Source organism: Sander vitreus, chromosome 4, assembly GCF_031162955.1.
Source record: "Sander vitreus isolate 19-12246 chromosome 4, sanVit1, whole genome shotgun sequence".
Taxonomy (NCBI): Eukaryota; Metazoa; Chordata; class Actinopteri; order Perciformes; family Percidae; genus Sander; species Sander vitreus.
In genome coordinates, this window is record NC_135858.1 from 27480820 (window position 1) to 27506261 (window position 25442).

General features: G+C 40.6%; 1 protein-coding gene across 1 annotated transcript in view; it reads right to left on the bottom strand.

Annotated features, from left to right (window-relative positions):
* Positions 1–24660, bottom strand: part of LOC144516115 (glutamate receptor-interacting protein 2-like) — an 84151-nt gene extending 59491 nt beyond the window's left edge. Inside the window, exons 1-6 of the mRNA XM_078247319.1 lie at positions 24545–24660; positions 23341–23486; positions 19950–20025; positions 9650–9795; positions 8715–8862; positions 876–1045 (exon numbers count right to left, since the gene is read on the bottom strand). Of these exons, the coding sequence (XP_078103445.1) occupies positions 876–1045; positions 8715–8862; positions 9650–9795; positions 19950–20025; positions 23341–23486; positions 24545–24660 (802 nt within the window). The remainder of the gene's footprint in view (positions 1–875; positions 1046–8714; positions 8863–9649; positions 9796–19949; positions 20026–23340; positions 23487–24544) is intronic.
* Between the last annotated feature and the right edge of the window lie 782 nt (positions 24661–25442).

Consider the following 25442-nt stretch of genomic DNA (forward strand, 5'->3'; position numbering starts at 1 on the left):
AGAAAGCATTTTTTTTTTCTCCTATCCCAGAATGTATCTGTGGTGTAGCCAGACCTTCCTCCACAGTGCTGTGGAGACAGAGCTGGCAATGCCAGATTTAAAGTGACCTGATGTAAACCTTTACATGCTGTAAGTTACATGAGGACAGCTATACTGTGTGTGTCAAAGCAATGAAGTCGCACAATCTTTTTCATGTTTTCACACTGTAAATTCAGTTAAAATGGAAAAACATAGATATATGAAGAATATAGTTTTTTTTAACAAAAAATACACTGTTTAAAAGCGTTCCCTCATTCACTATTCCCTATGTAGTGTTTATTAAATAGTGAACTATATAGGGAACGACCAAACCAGATTTCGGACACTACACTGAAAACACATCGTTGCATCAGTAGATGATTGAAACAAACCGAAACAAAAACATTTTTAATACGTCTCTGAAACAAACCGAGCACCCAGGAGGATTGTAACATGTTGTGTATATATATGTTCCGTGTCACATTTCCACTGTTTAGAAACAAAAGTCCGCTCCATTTTTCCTTTTCAGTTTTCGAGGTGATTTCTGCGTCTTCTTCTTCTCCTCCTCTGGGAAAACGTGGCCGTGTTGCATTGTGGTATACGGGAGTGAAATGTTGGGTACATTGTATGAACAATCAAATTAGCAGTACATTGTGGGTATTTTATAGTGGACTATATAGTGAATGAAACAAACCGGGAAGAATTCGAACACCACTACAAAATGGCGATCACACTATATAGTGCACTATTTACGTGATAGGGAATGGTTTTCAACACAGCTATAGACTGTTACTATTTACAGTCAATGAGTAGACATGGTGGACTTTGTACATGCATAGATACACTGATGCACTCACCTGTGTCGTGCTGTTTCCCAGTGAGCCTTGTTTGATGGGAGGGGAGTATTTCTAATTTCACCAGCTCTGTTGTGCTCGCTAATAGCTGTGTTGCCTCCAGGACTGTACAGTGTTCTGTCGATGTCCCATCTATGGACAGCAGGTGATCCCCAGCATGCAATGCTCCACATCTGGTAAAACACAGAGACAGGGAAAGTAATAGCGGTGGGAATCCGCAGAGGCCCCACAATATGATAATAACACCCTACGTATGTCACAATACAACATTATTGCAATTCTAAACATATTGTGATATTCTGCGACACTTTGCAATTAATTACCTTTTTTCCCCACTTAAAATGATGTCCCCAACAGGAAACTTCTGTTTTATCTAAAATTATAGTGTATATGTTTCTTTTTGTTCATCTCATATAAAATGTATTTTGTCATTTTAATTAATTAAAAATAGTAAGCCAAAAAGTTAAATTCTCATGTGCAATTTATATAATAAAAGATTGATACTTGGCGTCCGTATATCGATACAGTATTTCCCCGGAAAATATTGTGATTCAATGCCGTATCAATTCTTTCCCCTCAAGCCTGGAAAATAAGGAAGGAAGCTTACCAAAATGAAAACGCAGGAGAAAGAAATACAGTAGAGATTGTTCCTTTTCTGTTTCTGACATACTTTGCCATGTTTTTGTTCTGTTTGAAAACCATGTGTTTTTTTTCATGTTTATTTGAATAGGGACAGATGCTATGATATGTGTGCAACACATCTCCAATGTACAGCATCACAGCATGTATAGCTATTGTTAATTTCCAATTTGCCAGTACTAGGCTACACGCCTGATTGGCTCAGACTGGCATGGTCAGCCTGGTGTCTCTGCTCTTTTAAATTTAAAATTAAAATAAATTTCCAACCATGCGGGAATGAACAATGACAGAACGTGGACCTGCGCAGTCAACCTGTTTAGTTGACTGGGGTTATTTTAAAGCTTGTTTCAACACTGACACAACGTTCAAGGGCTTCATGTATATTTTAGAGCCAGAGTGAGGCTCGGGGAAATACCCTGTCTCCTGCTGTCTGTGTTGGTTAGACGTAGGCCTAGACACAGCTTATGTGTGTGCGTCTGCGTGTCTTCGAGAGAGAGAGAGAGAGAGAGAGAGAGAGAGAGAGAGAGATATTGCATAAATATGCAACCGTTGCATTTCTGTAACCCAACTGCGTATGTTACAGAAGTGGGAAAGGGGACATGAAGACGGAGGTTCTTTAAATGTCCCATGGCATGAAAATGTCATTTTATGAGTTTTTTTAACATTAATGTGAGTTCCCCAAGCCTGCCTATGGTCCCCCCGTGGCTAGAAATGGCGATAGGTGCAAACCAAGCTCTGGGTATCCTGCTCTGCCTTTGAGAAAATGAAAGCTCAGATGGGCCAATCTGGAATCTCCTCCTTATGACGTCATAAAGAGGAAGGTTACCTCCCCTTTCTCTGCTTTGCTCGCCCAAAGAATTTGGCCCGCCCATGAGAAAGAGAGACACATCATGGCTTGCAAACGAGCGAAGCATGGCAGTTGGTCAAGGCCACACCCCCACCCTTCCCTGCCTCTCTCCTCCTCAATAGCATTTAAGGCTACAGACACAGAAATGGCACGTCCTAAGGAAAGCTCATTGTGGGACTGGCTCTAGTGGCTGTAATTCTGCACCAAGGCTGAATTTCGGGAAAGAGACTTCAGATACAGTATTTGGGTAGGGTACAACTGAGGCCTATATAAAAGCATCCAAAAAGCAGCATGTCATAGGACCTTTAACTAAAAAAATGCTGCATTCACACATTCATTTATATCACATTGTCCCCTTAGTTATTGTGCTTTCTATAATTATGGTCTAATGCTAGGCAGATTGCTTAATTATCAATGCACTTACCCTTCATATTTAGTTTAATTGTTTTACATGAATTATATATTTGCATCTTCACTGAAAAAGTCCACTGTCCTTTACTTCCATAAACATAGTTTGATGTTCAGTGTGGTTTAAGGAAGATATTATAATTAGACTTTGTCAACTTTGAATCAATAAATGAATAAGATGTGGGGTGCTGTATTTTTTTAGAGTAGTGTCTGCAGATTTACTTTTCAGACTGTATGTGGCCCCAACAAGTAGAGCTGCAACAATTAATCGATAAATTAATTGCAAACTATTTTGATAATCGATTAATCCGTTTTAGTCATTTTTCATAAAACAAGTACAAATTCTCTGATTCCATCTTCTTAAACGTGAATATTTTCTAAACTGAATATCTTTGAGTTGTGGACAAAACAAGACATCATCTCGGACTTTTGGAAAACACTGATTGACGTTTTTCACCATTTTGATTACATTTTCATACCAAACAACTAATCGATTAATTAAATCATTAAATCATGTGAACATTGTCAAGCACCAATAGGTGCGCTCCCTCCAGCACCAAACAGGAAGCAGCAAACCGGCTAGATCAGGGGTCTTCAACCTTTTTTTAAGCCAAGGACCCCTTTACTGAAAGAGAGACGGAGCAAGGACCCCCTACTACATATATTGTATTAAATTAAGTTGCATATTTAACTGGGCCTACAATAAAGTGTAGGCCAGCCTAGAGACTTTAGACATACCTTTTTTGCATAGAATACTAAGATATTCAAATCAAGTCTAATAATTGTTGGCATGATTTTATAAATCATGTTTAATGTTAAACATACCTGTGGCACAGTCAATCCTTAGGATGAACTGTATATGTGGATGGCTAGTGACTAGCTTACCTATAGGCCAGTAAGCAGTGCGGATTTATGTTTGCTAATAATATGTTGGATTCATGTCAAGACTTTTTCATTTTTTTTAAAACTTTCAAAAAATTAACAATAATTTGGATGCCCCCCTGCATTGCCTCTGAGGTCCCCCTAGGGGTCCCGGACCACCTGTTGAAGATCCCTGGGCTAGATGGTAAACATGGCGGGGAGGCGAGTGAACAAGTCTCGGTTCTGTTGGACTGTGGAAAAGGAAGAAAAACTGGTAGACTTGTGGAGTGAACAAGACAACTCTTAGGGCGTTTTCACACCTGTAGTTTGTTTGCTTTGGTCCGAATCAGTTGGTGAGTTTGTAAACTTGGAGCGATTTGCCGATTTGGTTTGGTTTCACACCTGGAAAAATCCAAGCGTACCAAAATGCGCCACTACAAATCACGCAAGAACGTCCACTCCTCTTCTTGGTCGGATGTGTCTGGGGGAGGGAGGAAGAAAGTAAATACAGGAAGAAGGTCCTGTGTTCTGGACTAGTGCATATTTCTTGCATCTACATGGTCAAACCAGCTCATTTCATTAAAATGATCAGACATTGTTCCGCGAGAGACGTTAGTACGTCTGCTCTGGTCACCGAGACTTCGCTCTGCTCTGCCGCTCTGCTCTGCCGCTCTGCTCTCCAACTTTAGCGTCAGCTGGTTTGACCACGGAGATACGAGTGACGGACAGCAAGCTTGACTGCAGTCTATTTCTGTGATAGAAACACTGCAAGCTGCCACAGTTTGCTGCTCTGCTGCATCGCAGATTGCTAAACACACCTGACTACAGGACATTAGCTCAGACTTGCGGAGTATGTATAGTTGGTAGAGGTTTGAGGTCGGATCACGTTCTCACCACAAACAAACCGCTCCAGAGTTTGATTGAAAGCGTACCGAGACCACCTCATCAAGCAGGTCTTGGTACGCTTGTTTGGTGCGCACCTGAGTGTGAATGCCGCGTTCTCACCTGCCCAAACGAACCGCACCAGCGGGACAAACGATCTCTAATGCGATTCAACCGAACTAAACGAGGCAGTTGTGAAAGCGCCCTCATTTGTACCACGACAGAGTGGAGAAGAAAAAAAGTGGACCGAAATGACTACAGCCCACAAAAACAGTTTTTTCTTCTTGCAAATTTTCACCAGTTTTCAAAACAAATCTAGTTGTAGTCTTGCTAACTGTGACCCTCCAAGATCCACAGGCTTAAAAATCTGGCAAAATCATCGTCTGTGACTAAAAACTCAGTGACATTAGGAAAGATTGTCTTTAGATGTGAGATGTTGTCAGACCTTAGTCTTTTCAGAGTCTTCTGGTGTATGGTAGACATCAGTTTCAGCCCTACAAAGAAGCTTTACCAAGTTCAGCCTGCATGTAGCCTGAAAGGTGAATCCCAGGACAAAAAAACAGTCCATAGAACTCATGCGCTGCTTTCAACCTTGAAGGTAACCTAGATGAGCGTATTAACACTTATCAACTCAGAGCTTCTTTCATCTGAAGTTTGTTAGCCAGAGGGCACAGTTAACAGAGCTTTTAGAGAGTGAATCATGAGGTACATCCCATGTCCCTTATTTGATAGCTCCTCGACTCCTCTGTCCTTGACTGAACCGGAAATTGTTCTGTCCCTCCTCGGTGAAGGCCGGCTCAAAGCTCTTATTTCTGCCCAGAGGAGCGAGGAGCGAGGAGCTATAGCCGAGGAAACACGAGAGCAGCCTTCCAGGAAGCCGTGCAGCTGAAGGAGTTGCTAACTCCGCCCATACAGCTGACGAATTAATGTGACGCTTCAGAGAAAAAGACGTCTCATTCCTCTAAAACACATTTGTTCGTTGCATCTCTCCTGTGCCTCCTTGGTGGTGGGGACTAAGACGCGATGAAGGGAGGCAAGTGGAGGAGTCGAGGAGGCAATATAAGCAACATGAGATGCAGCTATGTTACATGCCATATTGTTTTGGCTGTGTTTACTGCTTGTGCGTGATCCTCTTCAGGTGTGCGCTGGTGACGTCACTCCCACAGCTGAAGCCGTTGGCTTATTGAGGGGCTTAACATATTCAAAAGCTCACCAAAATTGGCGGGCGCATCAAGTCTTGTGAAAATGTACGTATTTTAAGGGTTTTGGGAATAGGTGCACAAAAATGGCTCGCTAGCGCCCCCTACAAAGTTAAAAAAATTTAGCCTCTGCAGTGTGTTTAACGTAGACTCACGAACATTGGTACACATATGTAACAATTCAAGATGTACAAAAAACGTCATAGGAGCCATACCCTAAACCCAACAGGAAGTCCGCCATTTTGATTTCAAAGTTCGAAATTAGTTCAATTTTGGCCATTTCCACATGTCGTACTTTAACGAACTCCTCCTAGAGATTTCATCCGATCAACTTCAAATTCGGTCTGTGCCATCTTAAGACATTAAAGATGACAAGTTGTTAAAAGAAAAATATTTCGTCATAGGGCGTGGTCGTGGCGGGGCGGCCATTTTGTGCGTTTCGCATTCAAAACAGGAAGTGGGTGTAACTTGAGTGTACATTGTCCAATTGGCACGAAACCTTTCAGGATTCATAAGAGTCCAACCCTGAGGACAAATAAAGGCCGATATTTACTTAAAGTCATAGCGCCCCCTAGTGGCAACAGGAAGTAGGCCTAAAAGTCAAGGTGCTATACTTTAACGAACTCCTCCTAGAGATTTCATCAGGCGGACTTCAAATTTGGTCTGTACCACCTCAACACCTTAAAGATGAAAAGTTATTAAAAGAAAAACTTTTCGTCAAACAGTGTGGGCGTGGCGTGGTGGCCATTTTGAGTGTTTAGCGATGAACAAAGAAATTGTTGTAACTTGAGTGTACGTTGTCGTATCTGCCCGAAATGTCTCACGATTGACAAGGGTCCAGGTCTGAGGACATCTACAGGCCAATATTTACTTTTGGTAATAGCACCCCCCGCTGGCAACAGGAAATGTGCCTTATATGACAAACATCATCCGATTTACATGAAACTTATGTGTGGTAGACATGTGATACTGAGCCGCCCCTATACTTTAACCACGCCCACTTACTCAGCCCACGGCCCCTTTCATATCATTTGAACCGTTTAAGGTAGAGTCTTGTGTGAGGTGTCATTGAACTCAGCAGAGAGTTCCTTCTTCATTGGTGATGGTTTGGCCCGCCCCCTATGCTTAAGCCACGCCCCTTTCATAACATTTGAACCGTTTAAGGTAGACCCTTGTGTGAGGTATCAATGAACTCAGCAGAGACTTCCTTCTTCATTGGTGATGGTTTGACCCGCCCCATATAACTTAACCACGCCCCTTTTCACAGCTAATGAACTGTATGACGTAGAGTCTTGTGTGAGGTATCGTTGAACTCAGCAGGGAGTTCCCTTTTCATTGGTGACGATTTGCAGTGTCTGAGTGCCGCGCAAATGCACGGTCGCAAGGAGCGGTGTCTGCCAGTAACCCCGACACACGCAGAGGCGCGAGGGCCCATCCATCGCTGCTTGCAGCTTTAATGTCTATTGAATTCATCCGTTTGTTAAACCTTCATTTTTTAGGGCGTTTTCCCACCTGAAAGTCCAAACCAAGGTCCGGACCAAGGTTCATGTTTTTGTTACTTTGTATACATTTGTTCCGGTAAGTTTTGGTTTCACACTGCAGTTATGCAAGCGCACAAAATAACTATACGTGACAAAACTACGTCCTGCCGTCATCACATATGTGAGCTGCGTCTCCAGATACTTATAATTGATTGGTTTGTAGACGGGCTTCCCTGTCCTCTCGTATCCTCTCTCTGTGTCAGAGTTTTTTCAACTGACTGCTGCTCTCCCCTACTGCCATGCCTCTTTTTGTTTTGTTGATGTGATGTTTTTTTTTTTTTTGTGATGTTGAGAAGCAAGACACGGGAACTTTCTTTCTGGAGCATTTATTCAGAGACAAATGGAAACCTACACTGTACATTTACGAGGCCTACCACTTAACACAGGGGTGTCAAACTCAATTTCAGGGCCACACTGGAAATGACGATCACAATAAGGGCCAGACATGTTGAGTTTATTGACATGCTTTTATTTAACAAAAAGGTCAATTAACTTTGTATTATTGCATGTCTCATATAGCTTTCTCCCATGCAGTTTGGTCGACATAAAACCCTAAAAAAAGTCAGCTAAAAAAGTTTCTGAAAAGTCATGAAAAACAAACATTACATTTTTAAAAGCAGCTCCCACCCAGCTGACACACCACAACCTGTTTCACAGCTGTTCTCTGCTTCTGCGGGGAATTCTGAGTCTCAAAGTCGGCAAATCTGTCAAATTCTGCACGGCAGTGTCGCATAATTACAGTATGAAAAACAGTTTCCTCATTTTTTTGGTGTGGTGCACAACTAGTCGGGACAAAATTTGCTGTGAACCTAAACAGATATGCGGGCCGGATCAAAATTTGCAAGGGGCCAAATTTTGCCCCCGGGCCTTGAGTTTGACACGTGACTTAACACAAACTGCTGATGTATTCTCTGCTCTGATATAGCCGACAGCTGTCTGCTCTGAGTGCATTCACCGTCACTCACTCTCTCATGTAGCCTACACACTAAGCACCGAGCTATTCCTTAAAGGAGCTTCCCCGTTCTTGTAACACAAGGAGAGCCTGCCAGAGTTTCTTGTATTTGGTCCAAAAGTCTGAACCATCCAAAAAATGCTTTCACACTATAAACGAACCGGACCATGGTTCAGTTTGGTCCGGACCGAGACCACCTCTTTTTATCGGACCAAAATTTGGTCTTTTGATCCGGACCGTGGTCCGGGGGAGGTTTCACACCTGTAATTTTGGTTCAGATCAAACTGAAAAGTCCAAAAGTCCGGACCAAATGAGGTAGGTGTGAAAACGCCCTTAGTGTATCTTTTTGAGAAATAGCAGTTAGTTTAACAATAAATAATTTAATTAATCTTGAACTGTTTCCACCGTTCCCTTGGTTTCCACCCCCCCCGGGTTTTATTTAAATGTTAGCGTCCTCCACATAGCACATGGTCAAACTGCAAGAGTGCATGTATGCAAACATATAGAGTGTACCTGTCCACCACGCTGCCAGGTTTAACCCGGTCGATGACAATGACCTGCTTGTTTCGATGATTGGCCGATGTCAGCGTGATACCCAGCGTTGCTCCGGGCGCCTTGGCAATTTCCACTAAAAGGGGGCCGGAGGCGTTTGCTACGGTGTCTGATTGGGGGAAAAGCAATTGTTTTCATTTTCAATCATTTTGCTCGTTACTGTGATCAGATGCTCCTGTGATATGAAAAACAACAGTGACACAATGTAGCAGAGTACCTTTCAATTAGGGATGCACCGATCTAACTTTTTCAGTCTCAATAACGATACCGATGCCTGAGCTTTGTGTATCTGTCGATACCCGATACCGATCCGATACCATTGTTAAATTAATAATACACTGTATACCTTCCACCTTATACCTTCCTTCCACCATGTGGAAGAGACTAAAGGCACCATACTTTCCTAACTAAACATTACTTTCCTAACTAAGACAAAATAACATAGATGTAATGTATTGAATTCTTATTTATTTGTACACTCAACTCTTCCAGCATGTGACACACGTGCGACAGAGGGAAAAAAACTAACAAATCTGATCCCTGATCCAGCTATTTTGTCAATATTGGGACTGATATCCGATTTTAATATTGGATCGGTGCATCCCTACTTTCAATGTCTGTTTCACCAACATTATGAGCCTAGCAGACGAGCTTGAGGTACACATGCCCTTAAAAGCAACAACTATGAGTTGTGATGATTCTTTGCAATGCATTTTGGGTGAGTTAAATTTCAGTTTCACATTGAAAGAAAAGGCATCACTTAGCCTGAGGTGGCAGAAAATGCCAACACATCCACAAAACACATCCAATTTTAAATTTCACTGCCATGTTAGTAAAGTGTATTATGCCCCTAGCTTTAATACTTGTGGTGTGTGTGTCTGTGTGTGGTCTCTCACCCATGATAGTGACGTCATACTCTATCTGGAACAGGGCTTCCTGGCCACACTGAGCCAACACACTGAGCGCATCGCTGTGGTTGGTGTTGTGCAACGGCACGCCGTCCACACTGAGGAGACGGTCCCCGGGACGCAGTGTCCCCTCTCTACACACACACACACACACACACACACACACACACACACACACACACACACACACACACACAGAGAGATGACATCAGATGATAGTGATTAGAGAAGAGATTTGAAAATACAAGAATTAAGAAACACAGCCAAGAAATGAAATAAAAATTGAGACAAACCACCTCAGAGGGAACAATCAAACTCTGTCTGCCAAGAGTCTAATGCTTTGTATTTCTCCTGCTTCCTCTCTTTGACATTTCTCCCTTTATCTTCTCATAGAAGACTTAATGCACCAATTTCTTGTCTTACTCCTTTTTTAGTCGTACCTTCAATATCTCAAGTTCAAATGTGTTTTATTTGTATGATTGGGTAATTACCATTGTTGGAGAATATGACAGAGTATCCTGTGTGAAAGAATGACATCATGACAAACAAATGGCAAAGCCATGAAAAAATCCTAACAAAAAAAACACTTTCTATACAACTATTTTCTTATCATCTGCACTTCCTCTGTGACTTCTTCTTACATCCTCTTTATATTGTCCTTTTCCCCTTTCTGAGAAAGCTTCTCTTCCAGCTTTTTTTTTTTTTTTCTCCAATCCTTACTTCTAAAAATCTTTTTCCTTTTAACATCTCTCTTATTTCTTACTTCCTGGCTGTCCAACTTGGTCCTAGCTTCTTTCTACTCCGACTTCCACTAGTGTCCGTCTTACTGATCTCATCCTCCTCTTTTCTCTCCTCTCATCAGTCTGGGACTTACTGTATTATTTCTCCTTGAGTTCAAATGGAGGACAAACCCAGTGGAAACAGCATTAAGATGATACTGCTCTGCTTCACAGTATTCAAAATATCAAGATTGAACATGTTGGCTTCATTTAAACTATTAAAAAATTCCCTGCATGGTGGACAAAAACCCTTTATCAAATAATGGATATGCAGCTTTTTGATTTTTTCATGCAAAGTGCTGCATTAAAGAGCTGAAAGATACTTTATGCATGAAGCCAGAGTGTGAGTAATACCGAGCTGTCATCATACCAGCCAGAAGTTGTAAAGTATGATGCAGAGAGCCCTGAAGCTTTTAAACAACATGATGCAGACTAGTATGAGACCAAAAGGCTTCATTAAGGCTAGAATGAGGTTATATGAAAGACACATCTTAGAAAGAAAGTTTCACAAGAAATATGGAGTCAAAAGTTTTAGGGCTGTCAAAATCAACACGATAGTGAGCTGACGGAAATTCCTTTTAACCCCACTAATTTTTGTTGATGCACGTTCTGTGATTTGGGCCTCGGGCCAATAGTTTGGGTAGTTTGGATAATAAGGAAGCGATGCAGCAGTAACATTGTGGATGGCTAGCAGTAGTTTATATCGACAACGTGTCATTTCCAGGATTGTTCAGGTCCAGCCGGATGTCTTTCATTTCAGCCGGATGTCCGTCACCTTCCGCTTTCTTTGTGTTGGCGTTCTAAACTCTGGTGGATTTATGAGGACTATGGTTAACTTCTCCTCAGATCTCTGCAGGGTAAATCCAGACAGCTAGCTAGACTATCTGTCCAATCTGAGTTTTCTGTTGCACGACTAAAACAACCTTTGAACGTATACACGTTCCACCAAAACAAGTTCCTTCCTATTTTGCAGCGGCATCGTGGCTCCACCCGCCCAAGACGATTGTGATTGGTTTAAAGAAATGTCAATAAACCAGAGCACGTTTTTCTCCCCTCCGGAATGCTGTGTGGACTAGCCAGACCCTCCTCCGCAGCGCTGTGGAGGAAGGTCTGGCAACGCGATTCTAGGCTAGCAGAAACAAAGCTCCTTGAGCAGAAATGGATGAGGACAAGGGTCTTTGGAATGGCAAGTTGAGTTTCAGAGACCTTCCAGATGGTTCTCTCCACAAGACTAAAAGTTATTTCCATGTACTGTCGATATGGCTGATACAGAGAACCAAAAGCAAGCATACTTGTCCGCTGCCATGTTGATAAGATCATTAAAAACTAAAATAATTTTTTTTTCTCCTTTCAGTTCATTTAGAACAGATAAAAAATGTACGATTAATTTGCAATTAATCACAAATTAACTATGGAAGACTGTGTGATAAAAAAGAAAATATTTAAATCAATTGACAGCCACTAAAATGTTTTAAAAAAATAAATTGTGACAAAACTGAAAGAGAAAGGTTTGCCTTTTGATCTACCTTTTCAACAGCAATAGAGCAGTTTTTGCCCCAACAAAAAAGCTGCAGACCGTACTCTTTAGCCAACCTGTTGACCCTTTTTGTTACAGTGCGGATCCATTTTTGCGACACGACTGAAGCATGGTGTTGCGTTGTAATACATCCATGGTTGATGCTCCACGCCTTTGACCGGCAGCTGATTGGACAAACACGTCACTCGGGTCTGGCTACTCCCGAATTTCAAAACGACCATCATGGCGGCTCGTTGAGAATACAATCTAATATTTTACGAAAATAGTTCACCAAAACGTGTTTCTGAAAAGATTTTAAGCGAGAAATAGGCCATACAGTTGCTGAATCTGTCTTCATTTCAGATCGACAAAGGTCAGTTTGAAAGATTTTCGTCTACTTCTATTGGATAGTCGCGTCACGTTCAACGGATTAATTTGCATAAAGATGGGCATCGGCCAGTTTTTTTGACGAGCAGCATTTTTTCAAATGCTGCGCCGCCTTCCCGGGATGCTTTGCGGGCGCGTTAAAGTCGCTTGACGTCACCCATAAGAATAAAGTGGAGCGCGGTGTGACAGAAGCATCACACGGCCAGGTGGATCTGCACTGTTACACTCAGATTATGATTGACAAATGCCAACATCTGATGTCTGCTGTCCAAGTTAAACCAGTTTTTAAGGTTCTTAAAAATATTAAAAAGGAATATCACCCTCAGCTGTTATTTCAAGAGGGAAGGGTTAATTTTAGTTAAGTTGCTGGTTGAAAATCTGAAGTCTTATGGACTTCACAGCCTATTTAAGAGCCTGCAGGCTCTCTGTCATTTGTTTTCTGTTCATATGATGATGCAGTAAAAGCATGGCTCTAACTTTCAGAGGTGGCGCTTTAATTCCCACTGGGTAATGCTTAAATGTAGGCACTCCTGGGACTGCATGGTGCTCTGGATTAAGTTTTCTCCAATTGGCATATAAATGGGATATAAAGCAGCATGAATATCTAATTCGTTTCCCCTGGACTGACCCACATTTTGAGGATGATTTCCTTTCGAATGGAGTTAAATGAGTTTTGGAGGAAAATAACCTAATAGTAAGCTAAAATGTAATTGCTGTCTTGTCCAAGTCTGTCACTGAGCATGTTTACATGCACACTAATATTCCACTATTATTCTGAATATGACAATATTCTGAAATTGACACGAGTCATGTTAAAGATGCAGTAGGTAAGTCTTATAAAACTAACTTTCTGTCATATTTGCTGAAACTGACCCTATGTTCCAATAGAACTATATAAAGCAGGTAATTAAAAAGAAATCCAGCTCCTCTGGCACCACCTACAGCCTGTAGTGCGATTTGCAAAAATCCACCGCTCCCTGTTCAGATGCTCCAATCAGGGCCGGGGGGGTGTCTAACTGCGTGTCAATCACTGCTCATGCACACGCATTCATTCTCCCTTGTGGGGGGAGGGGCTCAGGAGACCGTTAGGGCTTTAGAAGAAAGGGGGGGGGAGGGACTGAGAAGTTGTCGATGTTCAAATTCTTTGGCTAAGTCCTGGATCTTCACAATCCTATCTGAAGTACCTTTAACAGCATATTCTGTTTGGATATTCCAAATAAGGCCTTTTGCTGAATTTAGCATTTTCAGAAAAAGTCACGTGGGATATGCCGGTATTATTCTGGTTTTAAAAGAATTCTTTGGAATATGTGTCTCAATCAGGGGTTTTACCGCAGATCAGCTCTGTGCATTGCTATTTGGTTATGGTATATAGGTTGTTGTACACTAACCAACTAGCGAACAATTTGAAAGGCAGCAACAGAGATGCATGCCCAAAAGAATAGACCACATTTCTGGTCACTTTTAAACATTATGAAAGACTTGGATACCTACAGTTCTTTGGATATGTGCAAACATGGCAACGCCGACCTTTTCAAGAAGGTGGTTGAAGAAATGAAAGAGGGAGGTTGCGTTCACATGGTCAAATAAGTACGCCACCAGTGGAATACTTTGAAAAAATAGTATATTGCACTGCTGCATGTAAATGTATGAATATTTATTTTAATTAGCCATGTAAACAGCTTAGTTGGAATATTGTCTTTTTGTCAGTGCAAAAAACTATACAACAAAAAATAATATTTGCATGTAAATGTAGTCACTGTGTGTGAACCTGTGAAGGATGAACTAGAATCAGGCCCTGGATAATGCCAAACCAATAGTTTGGGTTGAACTGCAATCAATTTGGACAAATATATGTTGGCTCACAATGAAACAGTCCTTTCACAAGACCTAAAGATGCGTCAAATATCTCCACCAAGCGTTCACTTACTCTGCAGAAACATACAACTGCTTAGTATCATGCAGTTGTTCTGCATGTGTCCTAATTTATCGTTTCATGCAATTCTCTCAAAGACAAATGCCACTAGAATAAAAATAGCATTCCCCAGTCCCCATGCAGTCTAGCATCAACTGAAGCTGCTGAGTGATCAGAAAAGGATTTCTTTTAAATATCTTCCTATTGTATATTTGCTGGAGTGTCATTGTAGAAACAGCTAAGTAAAGTATGCGGTTCAAAATGGGACTCTCTAAGCAGTGACCTTTACGTAATGGCAATACAGATGGATGACAATCAAAGGGAAAAAACTAAGTGTCTTAGAGCTACGTGTCGTTCTACCACAAGCCTCCAGAACAGCTCGAGTGCTCAGATTATCCAAGTCTGTTGAACTTTTCTGAAGGGATGAGCATTCTGCAGAAATATCCTCCCATATATATATATATATTTTTAAAGATGCTCTAAAATCTCCCATATGTGTTCAGTTTGCCTGAGATCTGGTTACTGTGAAGATCATACAGTAGGATGTCATTCACATCATTTTCATACTTCTTTTGTGTCTGCATTTGATAAGTTTCCTTTCATCAAACTTTTCCTTGAATTTGTCATTTGTATGCGTTTTATTCTGTTGGGTGAAGTTAATTCTTGAGGTGCTTTATATAAAAGAAATATTTGCCTCCAGTTTGGTGCTAAGCAGTCACTGCTATGGTCCTTTGTAACAGCATTTCTTCAAAACACCTAACAATTAACCTGCATCGTACAAGTTGTATCAAAGTTAGACCAGCATGAGATTAAATTAACAAAGCAATTACATACTCCGAATGTTACGGTTATCGATCATTTCATGAGGTCAACGTGTTTTACACAGCAGTACAAATGCAGAAGTACAAATGTTTGCCACCCAACCAAAGTTATGACTCTAAGAAGATTTATGTTGAAGGTTGGGGTTAAATGACTCTTGGAGAAGGTATTGGAGCATATTTTTGCTTCAGTAACATTTTGCTCGTGGTCCTTGCTTGTTTAATATAGAAACGCCACCTAATTTAGTCTACATGAGCCACAATGTTGTACACATATGTATGTACATTAGTTTAGGTGCAAATTAATATAAATATGTCGATCAGCCTCAGGAGAACACAAGCTGCATGATAGGGCTGGACAACCATTTAAATTTATCAAATTATCAACAATCTCGTGACAGTCTAAACTTTATTTGTGATGGCAACACTAGAACAGTGACAGCTGCTTTTACAAACACATTTCAAGTTATGACATGACGCAGTTATTTCTTTTCATACCGCATTATTTATTGCATTTATGTCACGGATTTTTTATTTGACTGCAGGCATTTTAGCTAACACTCTGCTAAAGAAACAAAGATGTACCTTGTTTTTTGTCATGGGTTCATGTTGAGTGTTCTCTTGGGCAAACATGTGCAACTAGTTAAGATGGCCTCCCATACTCCTCAAACAGGAAATGGAAGAGACCAACTATCTATGTTCATGAGGGGGGCCCACCACCTGGAATCCTTATTAAATCTTTTTTTTTTTTTTAAATAGCTGACAAAAGATGTAAAAGGTTTCTCTCTGTTTCTGTTCAATATTAATTGTGTCGTAGAGTTTACTTATTTCTCCCTGTGTTTCTGTGTAGGAGAGGTTGTGTGACTACCCCCCCCTAAGTAATTTTAATGCTTTAGACTGTGAAAATAATGAATTAGTGTGTTCCAAATATCCAGTGTTATGAATTATTCTTATTGGTCTTTTTTGAAGTATAATTAACGATTTCATTGAATATATGTGTTTCCCAGAACCTCTACACAGTAATTTAAATAAGGTAACACCATTGAACAATACAAAATGTGGAGTGATTTGTAGTCTAAACTGTGCTTTGCTTTAGCCAAGACTGAAAAACTTCTAGACAGTTTTGTTTGGATATAGTTTATGTGAGATTTCCAGCAAATCTTGTCATCTATAATCACTCCAACGAATTTCATTTCATACATTTCATATACTCTTTTTATATTGACACCTTCTATCTGTAACTGAAATTGATTGATTGATTTACAATTGCTAAATATCATGAATTTGGTTTTACTCACATTTAATGATAACTTATTCATGTCAAACCACTGTTTTATTTTTCTGAATTCTGAAGTGATTATGTCCAGGAGTTGCTGTAAATTCTGACCAGAACCAAAGATGTTTGTGTCGTCTGCTAATAATATAAATTTTCAGTAATTCAGATACTTTACATATGTCGTTTATATAGAGGATAAATAGTTTTGGTCCCAATACTGTCCCCTAGGGGACACCACACGCAATGTCCAAACATTCAGATGTATGACTTTAGCTGTGCATTGCTTGGAGAAATGCACAGCGAATACTCATTGAAGCAGCCAATTCTTAATTGTAAATGTTTTTGCATGCATTTGGCATTAAACAAAGAGTCCAAACTAACATTTCCACTCAGGTGGACAATGAAGTCAATCAAATTAAAATAATACATTAAGTGTCAGCTATTTCAAGAAATATCAATACTGCCGCTTTGATGCTAAACATATACTTAACCATTTCTTGCCTTTCTAGTCCAAAAAGTTACTTTTGTTTTGTTCTTTTACACCCTTATTTAATTGTTCACTGTACATTTTCAGTCAAGATTTTGTATAGCAATGCTGACAGTTTTACAGTAAAAGTGGAATGTGAATATGGCATTACAATGGGCTCCACCTCGCTTGCAGATGCCTCACAGATGCCACCTGGGGGTTTTTGGCTTACAGAGCAACTACTGGCAGTTGAAGTGGCTCATTGCTGGCTAAAGGCCAATTTATGCTTCAGTGTTAAATAGACACCGTGGGTACATACGTTGGTACATGGAGACACTGACCCTACGCCGGACTCTATGCCGTAGCCTGAAGTGCACCTCTCAAAAATTTTAACAACACGTCGCTCGGCTTGTGGCTTTGAAGCGTTGCATTTCCACCTACTCATTTCCTGGTTCCCCATCTCAATAAACAACATGAAATCAATGAGAGGGTTAACGTTTCCTGCTTTGGATTTTGGACCGTGGTCAGAAAGCACAGGGCAGACACTTTGTTTCTCCCACTATGACTCTAGTCAGTACTCGCTCCAAAGCTAATCCCCATCACATTCTTAATCGCTCTACCACACACACACACACACACACACCTCCCCCCCTCCCCTATGTGTAGTGATAAGTAGATGTATCCTTATTGAAGCAATGAGGGGGTTCTAAGCATTGACTATAAAAAAACCAAAAAACAATATATAAAAATAAAATTATTCTGAAAATTGAAGCCAATGCGGAAGAGCCTTAAACTTATATTCTATCTAATTTCCAGCAGGGGGCGACTCCACTGGCTCCAAAAAGAAGTCTGTTTCTATAGAAGTCTATGACCCTACTCCTCACTTTACCTTAGTAAACATTTTCATCATGAGTTTATGGCCTCAATCACTACTTTTGAGTGAGCAAAAGTTTTCAATACACCATGATGTTCATTTTGTAAATTATGGTCCCATTTATTTTAAAATAGACGATAAAGCAGGGGATGATTTAGGGGCGTGACTACATGCTGATCTGTCAATCAGGACAGAGGCTTAACAATGCTAACCATGGTGCTGTCTACACTAAATTAGCCGTAAACCTGTTTTTGGGTGTTGTCCATGTTTTCATCTTAAACTTTGCGTTCTAACCAAGCTAGCTAGCAACCACAAGCATTAGGTGGTAATTTAAGAGAAAGTTTGTCTTTTTTTTTTAAGGGCAAAACATTTCTTTACTCCGCAATGAATGGGCTTTAAAGTATATATAGGTAATATTAAGGTAATATATTTGTGTACCTTAGCAAAAATGATTCAGTAGTACTATACATTTACTTTATTGGCTGTTAGCCCCAATTCAGCACAATACTCACACCTGAAAATTGACAACAAAATCAATAATATCTAATTAGACATTCAACCATTCAAACAGTCAGTACAAAGCCCAGTCCAGAAAGTGTAGAATTTTAACTGACCAGAGCAGTTAATTAGGACAAACAAATCATAAATGAGCAAACATGAAGTAGAAAGCATCATACTGATGTATTAAAATATAATGGCATTTGTTGTTATATAACAAATATAACATATTTGTTAGATAGTATAGATAGTATAGATATTGTATAGATTCTCCCAGCCCTGCTATGGAAAATGTGTGTCCACCACTTGTGTTCCAGTGTTGGAGCTAAAATGATGGTATTTTGCAGGGTGTCATCTTCTACCTGTGTTGTTTAGGAATTCATGCACTAGCTCTACAGAAGGTTGAATCACTGCTGCGTTACATTAGTTTAACAGTCACAAAGCTGACATTTATATGAAATTGTCATGGATTATTACTTAAACATGAAGACTGAGACAAACACATGATGACAACTTTAAAGGGATATGAGGTGATTCATGCTGCTGCAGCTATGAGTAACACCCAACTGTCAACATACCACTGACGGTTAAAGGAAATGTCACCATTATCCTTTGGCTTTATTTTCATGAAGGCACTGGCAAATCTCCCAGACTCCTGTCTAGTTTGCACATGCATAACTTGCACTGTTTACATTTGCACTGTTTATTATTATTATTATTGTTGCTTTATTTTTCACATGCTGCCCTTTAAAAATCTTGTATTTTCTTATTATATTTGTAGTATATATTGTAGATTTTACATTGCTTGGCATTCTGTGGACAGCAAAGGAAGAATTTCATTGTACAGGGAAACATGTTTCCTTACTGTGCATATGAAAACAAAACTCTATAAGCTGTCCACTGCTCCTAATACTTAGGATGGGTTAAACTGCAGAAAAAAATGTACTACATTGTACTGTGTGTACCTGACCATTAAGAAGAATAAAGTTTGTTTAGACATCGCTTTTTTTTTTCACCCCCCGAAAAAGACATACATGACCCCGGCTCTCTCTGGCCCTTACTGCGTATGTGTACAGTACGCGTGTTTGCTCGGCTGTGTCTCACTACAACTGTGTGTGTTAGTGAATATGTTTGTTTCTATTCTGGAGTTTGCATGTGGCTTTGTGTGAGATTTTACATTTATGCACATGATGATGCATGTACAGTATATTGGTAGATCTTTAATCAGATCTGCTACACTGGTCGACATAGTTAAGTTTAGGCATGGGGAGTAGGGATTGGTTAGGGTCAAAACCGCTTTGCGCTGGCCGTTCCATTGATTTCCTATGGGGAGAGCGGTGCCGCCCAAATATGTGCTGCGCTACCCCTGGCACCGCGCACCGTCTGGATTTGCCGCTTTGCGCTGTGCTCAAAGTTCAAATTATTTCAACTTTGACCCAGTTGCCGCTGACCTTTCGAAAGTGCAACCAATGAGATAACAGCTGTCAGCTATTGTTACCTAGCAACAGGAAATAGCTTCGTTGCCACCTGTGATGACAAATACCGGCGCTTTGCCCTGCGCCCTACCCAGTGGTGCGCAGAGAGCAAAACGTCTATCATGTGTAGGCGGCTTTAGGGTAAGAATACCGGGGGGGCCAATCAGAGGCAGAATAAGGGGGGCCACAAGGCACATCTTTTGAAGTCGACACGTCTAGCGGATCCGATCTGGCATCTACCCAGTATATGTGGGTTTATGGTTGCATGGGTGTGCAGTCAGTGCTACCTGTCTGCAGGACCTCCCGGTCTGACGTAGGTGACCACTAGGGGGCGGGACTTGTGCCAGTCCTCGTGGATACCGCCTGCAAGAAGGGTATACTGAAGGTTAAAGCCAATCACACTAAACACTGGACTCATACGACTAGAAACCTTCACTCTCTATCTTTATTTCCCTTCAGTAGAACAACTACAGAAACTCGCCTCAGATAATCTGTCACAGTAAGGAGTTTATTTCTTTAGTTATTTATTTTTATCGACAAAAGGCATTGTACAAAGCATCAGGTAAACAACAAGAGCACTTCAAGACTAAATCGAGACTAACTCTTACAAAAATATATTATGAAAAAAAATAGATACAAAATAACTATAAAAACACAAACAATAAAATAACAGATACATTACATAAAAATATAGATAAATAAGTAAAGAAACAAAGACTAAACAGCAGGAAAAAGTTCTACAGTTTCCAAAAGTGTAATACTTTTGTTGTTTAACAAATGGAGCCACTTAAGTTAAGAATTCAGATCTTTGAGAAAAGGTCAAAAATTAGGAAGTGAATTAGAAAAGTTCTGTTTGTGAATATACAATTTGACGTATAGAATAATGAAATGAATTCAATTTTGAAGAACACTATTTTCTAGATTATACAGTAAGTCATTTATTCATTTTGTATGTTGGTCAAAATGATGTCACTGTATCCACTGTACTGTAACACTGTTTCCAACTGCATGGGATTGTTCTGAAAACTCTCCTTTAAGAAAACCCTGTCATCTGAGGCCAATGAGTCAGATTCAATTAGCATTCACTCTAATGTGTTTGCGTTGCACCTACTGCAGCTTTAATGGGAAAAAAACATATAAACCACCATAGCCTTCCGGTTAACCATTAGTCGTTTAGGTGTGCCATGTTAGCCGAGTGACATCAATGTTTCCAGCTTCATTCTCTTTTCTTTTTCTAATGAAATAAATGTTGCAATAAGGCAGGGAAGTATTTTCATTGAGTGACAGCATTCCATCATGGTGCCAAAGTCAATCATATATTTCCCTAAACACACAATCTTTCACTGATGGTTACCTCTCACGACGAAACCAAAGCTGTTCCCCTCTTTGTGCAAACAGATGTCGATTGTCTTTGATATAACCCCTGAGGTGCTGTCTGGTGCTTTGAGAGGGAGAGGGAGAGAGAGAGAGAGAGAGAGAGAGAGAGAGAGGCAGAGAGAGAGAGAGAGAGAGAGCGAGAGAGAGAGAGAGAGAGAGAGAAAGAGAGAGAGAGAGAGAGAGAGAGAGAGAGGTAATTTATTCATTTTAGTGAAAGAATTTAAGCTGCAGCTGTTAACTATTTCTGCTCCATAATAAGGTTTTGTTCAAGTTTTGTTCAGTTACAATACATTTTACATCATGCTAATGGGGCATTAACATATAATACAACAAAATAAAAAAAGAGGGCTAATGACTCAATATAATGAGATAATGCAATACTGTTACAATACTACAAGAAATACATGTTTTTACTTGAAATTAAAATGCAATCCATTCCACTCCATTATAAACAGAATACCAGCTGAGATCAGTTGCATAGTTTTTTTAACCAGGGCAGCAGTTTTCAGATGACATTATGTGCTTACATAATTGCAAAAGGGTTCTCCAATGTTTTCTCAGTTAGCCTTTTAAAATGATATCAGATTAGTAAACAGAACGGGCCTTTGGAACATTGGATGAATGGTTGCTGATAATGGGCATTGTCGATATTACATTAAAGATCAGCCACTTGTTTCTACAACAGTCGAGAAGCCTTTTGCAATTATGTAAGCACATAATGTCATCTGAAAACTGCCGCCCTGATTAAAAAAACAATGATCTCAGCTGGTATTCTGTCTATAATGGAGTGGAAAGGAAATTTCTAAGTGACCCCAAACGTTTGACCGGTAGTGTATATATATATATATATATATACTCTTTCATTTAACATGCATTCAGGCAGAAAATGGCACAACTTTAACTAAGGCAAGGGGTGTGGGTGTGTGTTGCTGCAGGTACCAGGGATACAGTGAGATAGTTTGAGCAATAGATCCAAGAGTGTAAAGGCTTTTCAGATGAGGAAACACTGCGAAGCAGTTTATCATACTTTGACTGGAAAGTCAAAGCGACAATCATTTGTTGATTGTCTTGCATCTGACAACCCTGTTTTACTTTTTCTCTATGAATAAGGACCCCTGCTGTACCAAGAGTGGTCTCATTGAAATGAATAAGTAGGCTGTGTTTTTCCAGCTCAGTATCATAGGAAACACATTCACAGTGGACAATTCCGAATCTCACTATTTATACTGATTGCCAACGTTCAACGCTGTAACCACCACCTCTCTCTAACCTTAACCAAGTGATTTAGTTGCCTCAGTCTAAAATACCCTAGTCTGGACCGCCAGATGCTCCGCGGGTTGTTCTGTGGGATGTCCCTCACCTTCCACCCCACCCCTCCTACCTCTTGCCTTTCACCCTCTGTGTGTTGCCGTTATCTAACTCTGTTCTCTTCAGGAAACAACAACCCTCCGAGCTAGCGAGCTACACACTGAATATGGCAAGTTTTGAAGAAAATTTGAATCGTGCAACAAGGTTGCTTGGTTCTTTAGGGGAATGATTGTAAAGATTTACAAAGAATATGTTTACGCCATTTACTCTCTAACTGGGACGCTTTGGGACCGATTGGTGGGATTGCTTTGGACAAAATACATACGCCGGTACACTGGTAAGATCAAATGAGGTTTAACCATGTATCCAGCTAATTTAAATAGCTGACGTTACTGTATTGTGTGAACAGTTAACTTCCTTTAATATTGTATGTGGCGTTTTCTTTTGCGGGTCACAAATGTTCCACCAAAACAAGTTCCTTCCTGAGACTATTTTGCAGAGCCACCGTCACTGTGTCCGGAGCTTATCGCCGCCCAAGACGATTGTGATTGGTTTAAAGAAATGCAAACAACCCCAAGCTTTTTTTCTCCTATCCTGGAATGTATGTATGTGTGACAAGACATTTTTCACGGCCACATGCAATACCATGCACACATGGCCAAACCAGCTATTAAAACAAAGTACAGAAAAGCTCAGATGACAGCACACACAGAGGGAGTGTGAATTAATTATCTTCTAAGGATGCAATTACTCCATATATCTTGACATAGCAAATATTTGTTTGCTGCTATATAAATGTTCTGAATTTCGAGTACAGCCCCTTTAAAATTTAATTAATTCCAGAAATGTAATATCGACCTTGCTGGTTGCGGGTAGGGTTGCGTTTTTCACACTATGCTAATGTCAAACTCAACCTCACTAAAGCTATTACTTTATGACCATAAAAGCTATGTGAATGTATGTGTATGGAGCCAAACTAATATGCACATGTACCTGTAGGGGGCAGTTCATACTCCACCTCCAGCAGAACTCTCTCTCCTACGTTCTTCAGTAAGCTGATGATCTCCTCATGCCGCAGTTTGGTCAGGTTGATGCCGTTTACTGACTTGATGTAGTCACCGACATTTAGCTGGTCACTCCTGCACAAAAGGGAAATCACACTGGATTTAAAAAAAATAAATAATCAGAGGTACATTGTTTAGAAAATGTGGCTGTTACACTGTAAGACAAGTTCATTTTGTTCACTCCTGAGCATTATGTGGGTTGTTTTATTACAGATTATCAAGAAAGTCTGAAAGTCTTCCCTTTCTTCTCAGGCTGTTCTCATGAACCATTCGCACATATAGCTACAGAAAGTAATGCACTGTAATTCGTATGGATTCCACATTTTTGTTGCTGTATGCACTACATTGACCGCTGCTGTTTAAGGGTGCTTTCACACCTGTCTTGTTTAGTTCGGTTGAATCGCACTAGAGTTGATTTTCCCCCTAGGTGTGGTTCATTTGGGCAGGTGAGAATGCAGCAATCACACTCGGATGCGCACCAAAAGCAGACCAAACAAACATACCGAGACCTCCTTGATGAGGTGGTAAAAAGTCTGAGCTAATGTCTCCTGAAGTCAGATGTGCTTTGCAATCTGTGATGCGGCAGAGCAGCAAACTGTAACAGCTTGCAGTGTTTCTAAAGGGGTGTCCTAAAACACAGGGCTTTCAAGCGGAGGAGCTTGAGTTTGTTTCCTGGAAGAAGTTAAGGGGAAAACACAAGACTTCTACCCAGGAAACAGGTGTTCATGTCGCTGGAGTACTACTTAAGGGGGCTGCTGTTTTAATTTAAACCACAGTTTTTTTTCTGAACTTAGCTACTCATTTTGTTGCCTAAACCTAATGTCTACCTGTTGTCGGATAAACTGAAAGCAATGTTACCTCTCGGTGATCTGTGCCCGGCTCATAGTCAAGTTTTGTGGGCTAAACTCAACATTCACGGCCGTTGAAACTGCTGGCACCTCGCGTTGAACAGTACCAGCTCCCAGTAACATTTTCTCAGCTAAATGTAAAGACTGCTAAACGTAACTGTCACGTGACCAGCCGGCGGACCTCGTCATTTTGTAGGATATCATACTAATTGTGCTTAAATTTTCGTACAAAATATATATCATATGAGTGAATGCGTTGTTCTTCTTTACTGGTGTTGCACCCACCTGGCCGCCAATCCTCCAGGCCGTAGGTTTGATACCCGCGGTTTCCCATCCTTGTCGGTTCCTCCTGAGATGGTGAGGCCCAGTGTGCTGCCTTCTTTCTTCACCAGCTCCACCATGGTCACCCCCCGCAGAGCTTCTAACCAAAAACACACATACACATAAAGACAAATACACACACACACACACACACACACACACACACACACACACACACACACACACACACACACACACACACACACACGGATGTGCAGACAGACATACACACACACACTCGAACACACAAATACAGCAGAGAGATGGAAAGTGGTTAGTGGCTGCCCTCTGTCCATTCTGATTCCCGGATTAAAGGCAAGCCGAGTTACAAGAAAGATGAATCAAAAGATGTTTGCTGCTGTGTGTCCTTGAGTGAGACACTGATCCTCTGTCTGCTCAATATAGGAGAGTCAGCTGAAATGACTAAAGTGTAAATGTGAAGATCAGATAAGATAAGCATCAGTTAATTAGAACTAACAAAGCCTCGGCTGTCATTGCACTTGAAAAGTCCCTGGCAGGGAGGGAAAGGCCTTGAAAGGTGAAAGCATGTCATCAGTACCAGCAAACTGTCGCATGACTTGAGAGTAAACTATGTGTTTTAAAACAGTTTTTTTAATGACAGAAACAAGATGTTTTGAAAAGGCAAAACAATACATGTTCAAATATATAGACTGCAGGTTATTGATGGTAGTGTAGAGATTTGTTTTTTCCCGCGAGGTTCTTCGGGCGCTTTCACACCTATGGTTCAGTAAACTCGGTGCGACTCGGGGGATAAGTTGTAACATTGTGGTATTTCTCATTTGGTTTGGTTTGTGTTCACAGTCTTTGCAAATTCTGCACTCAACCCATTCAGCCTCTTTTT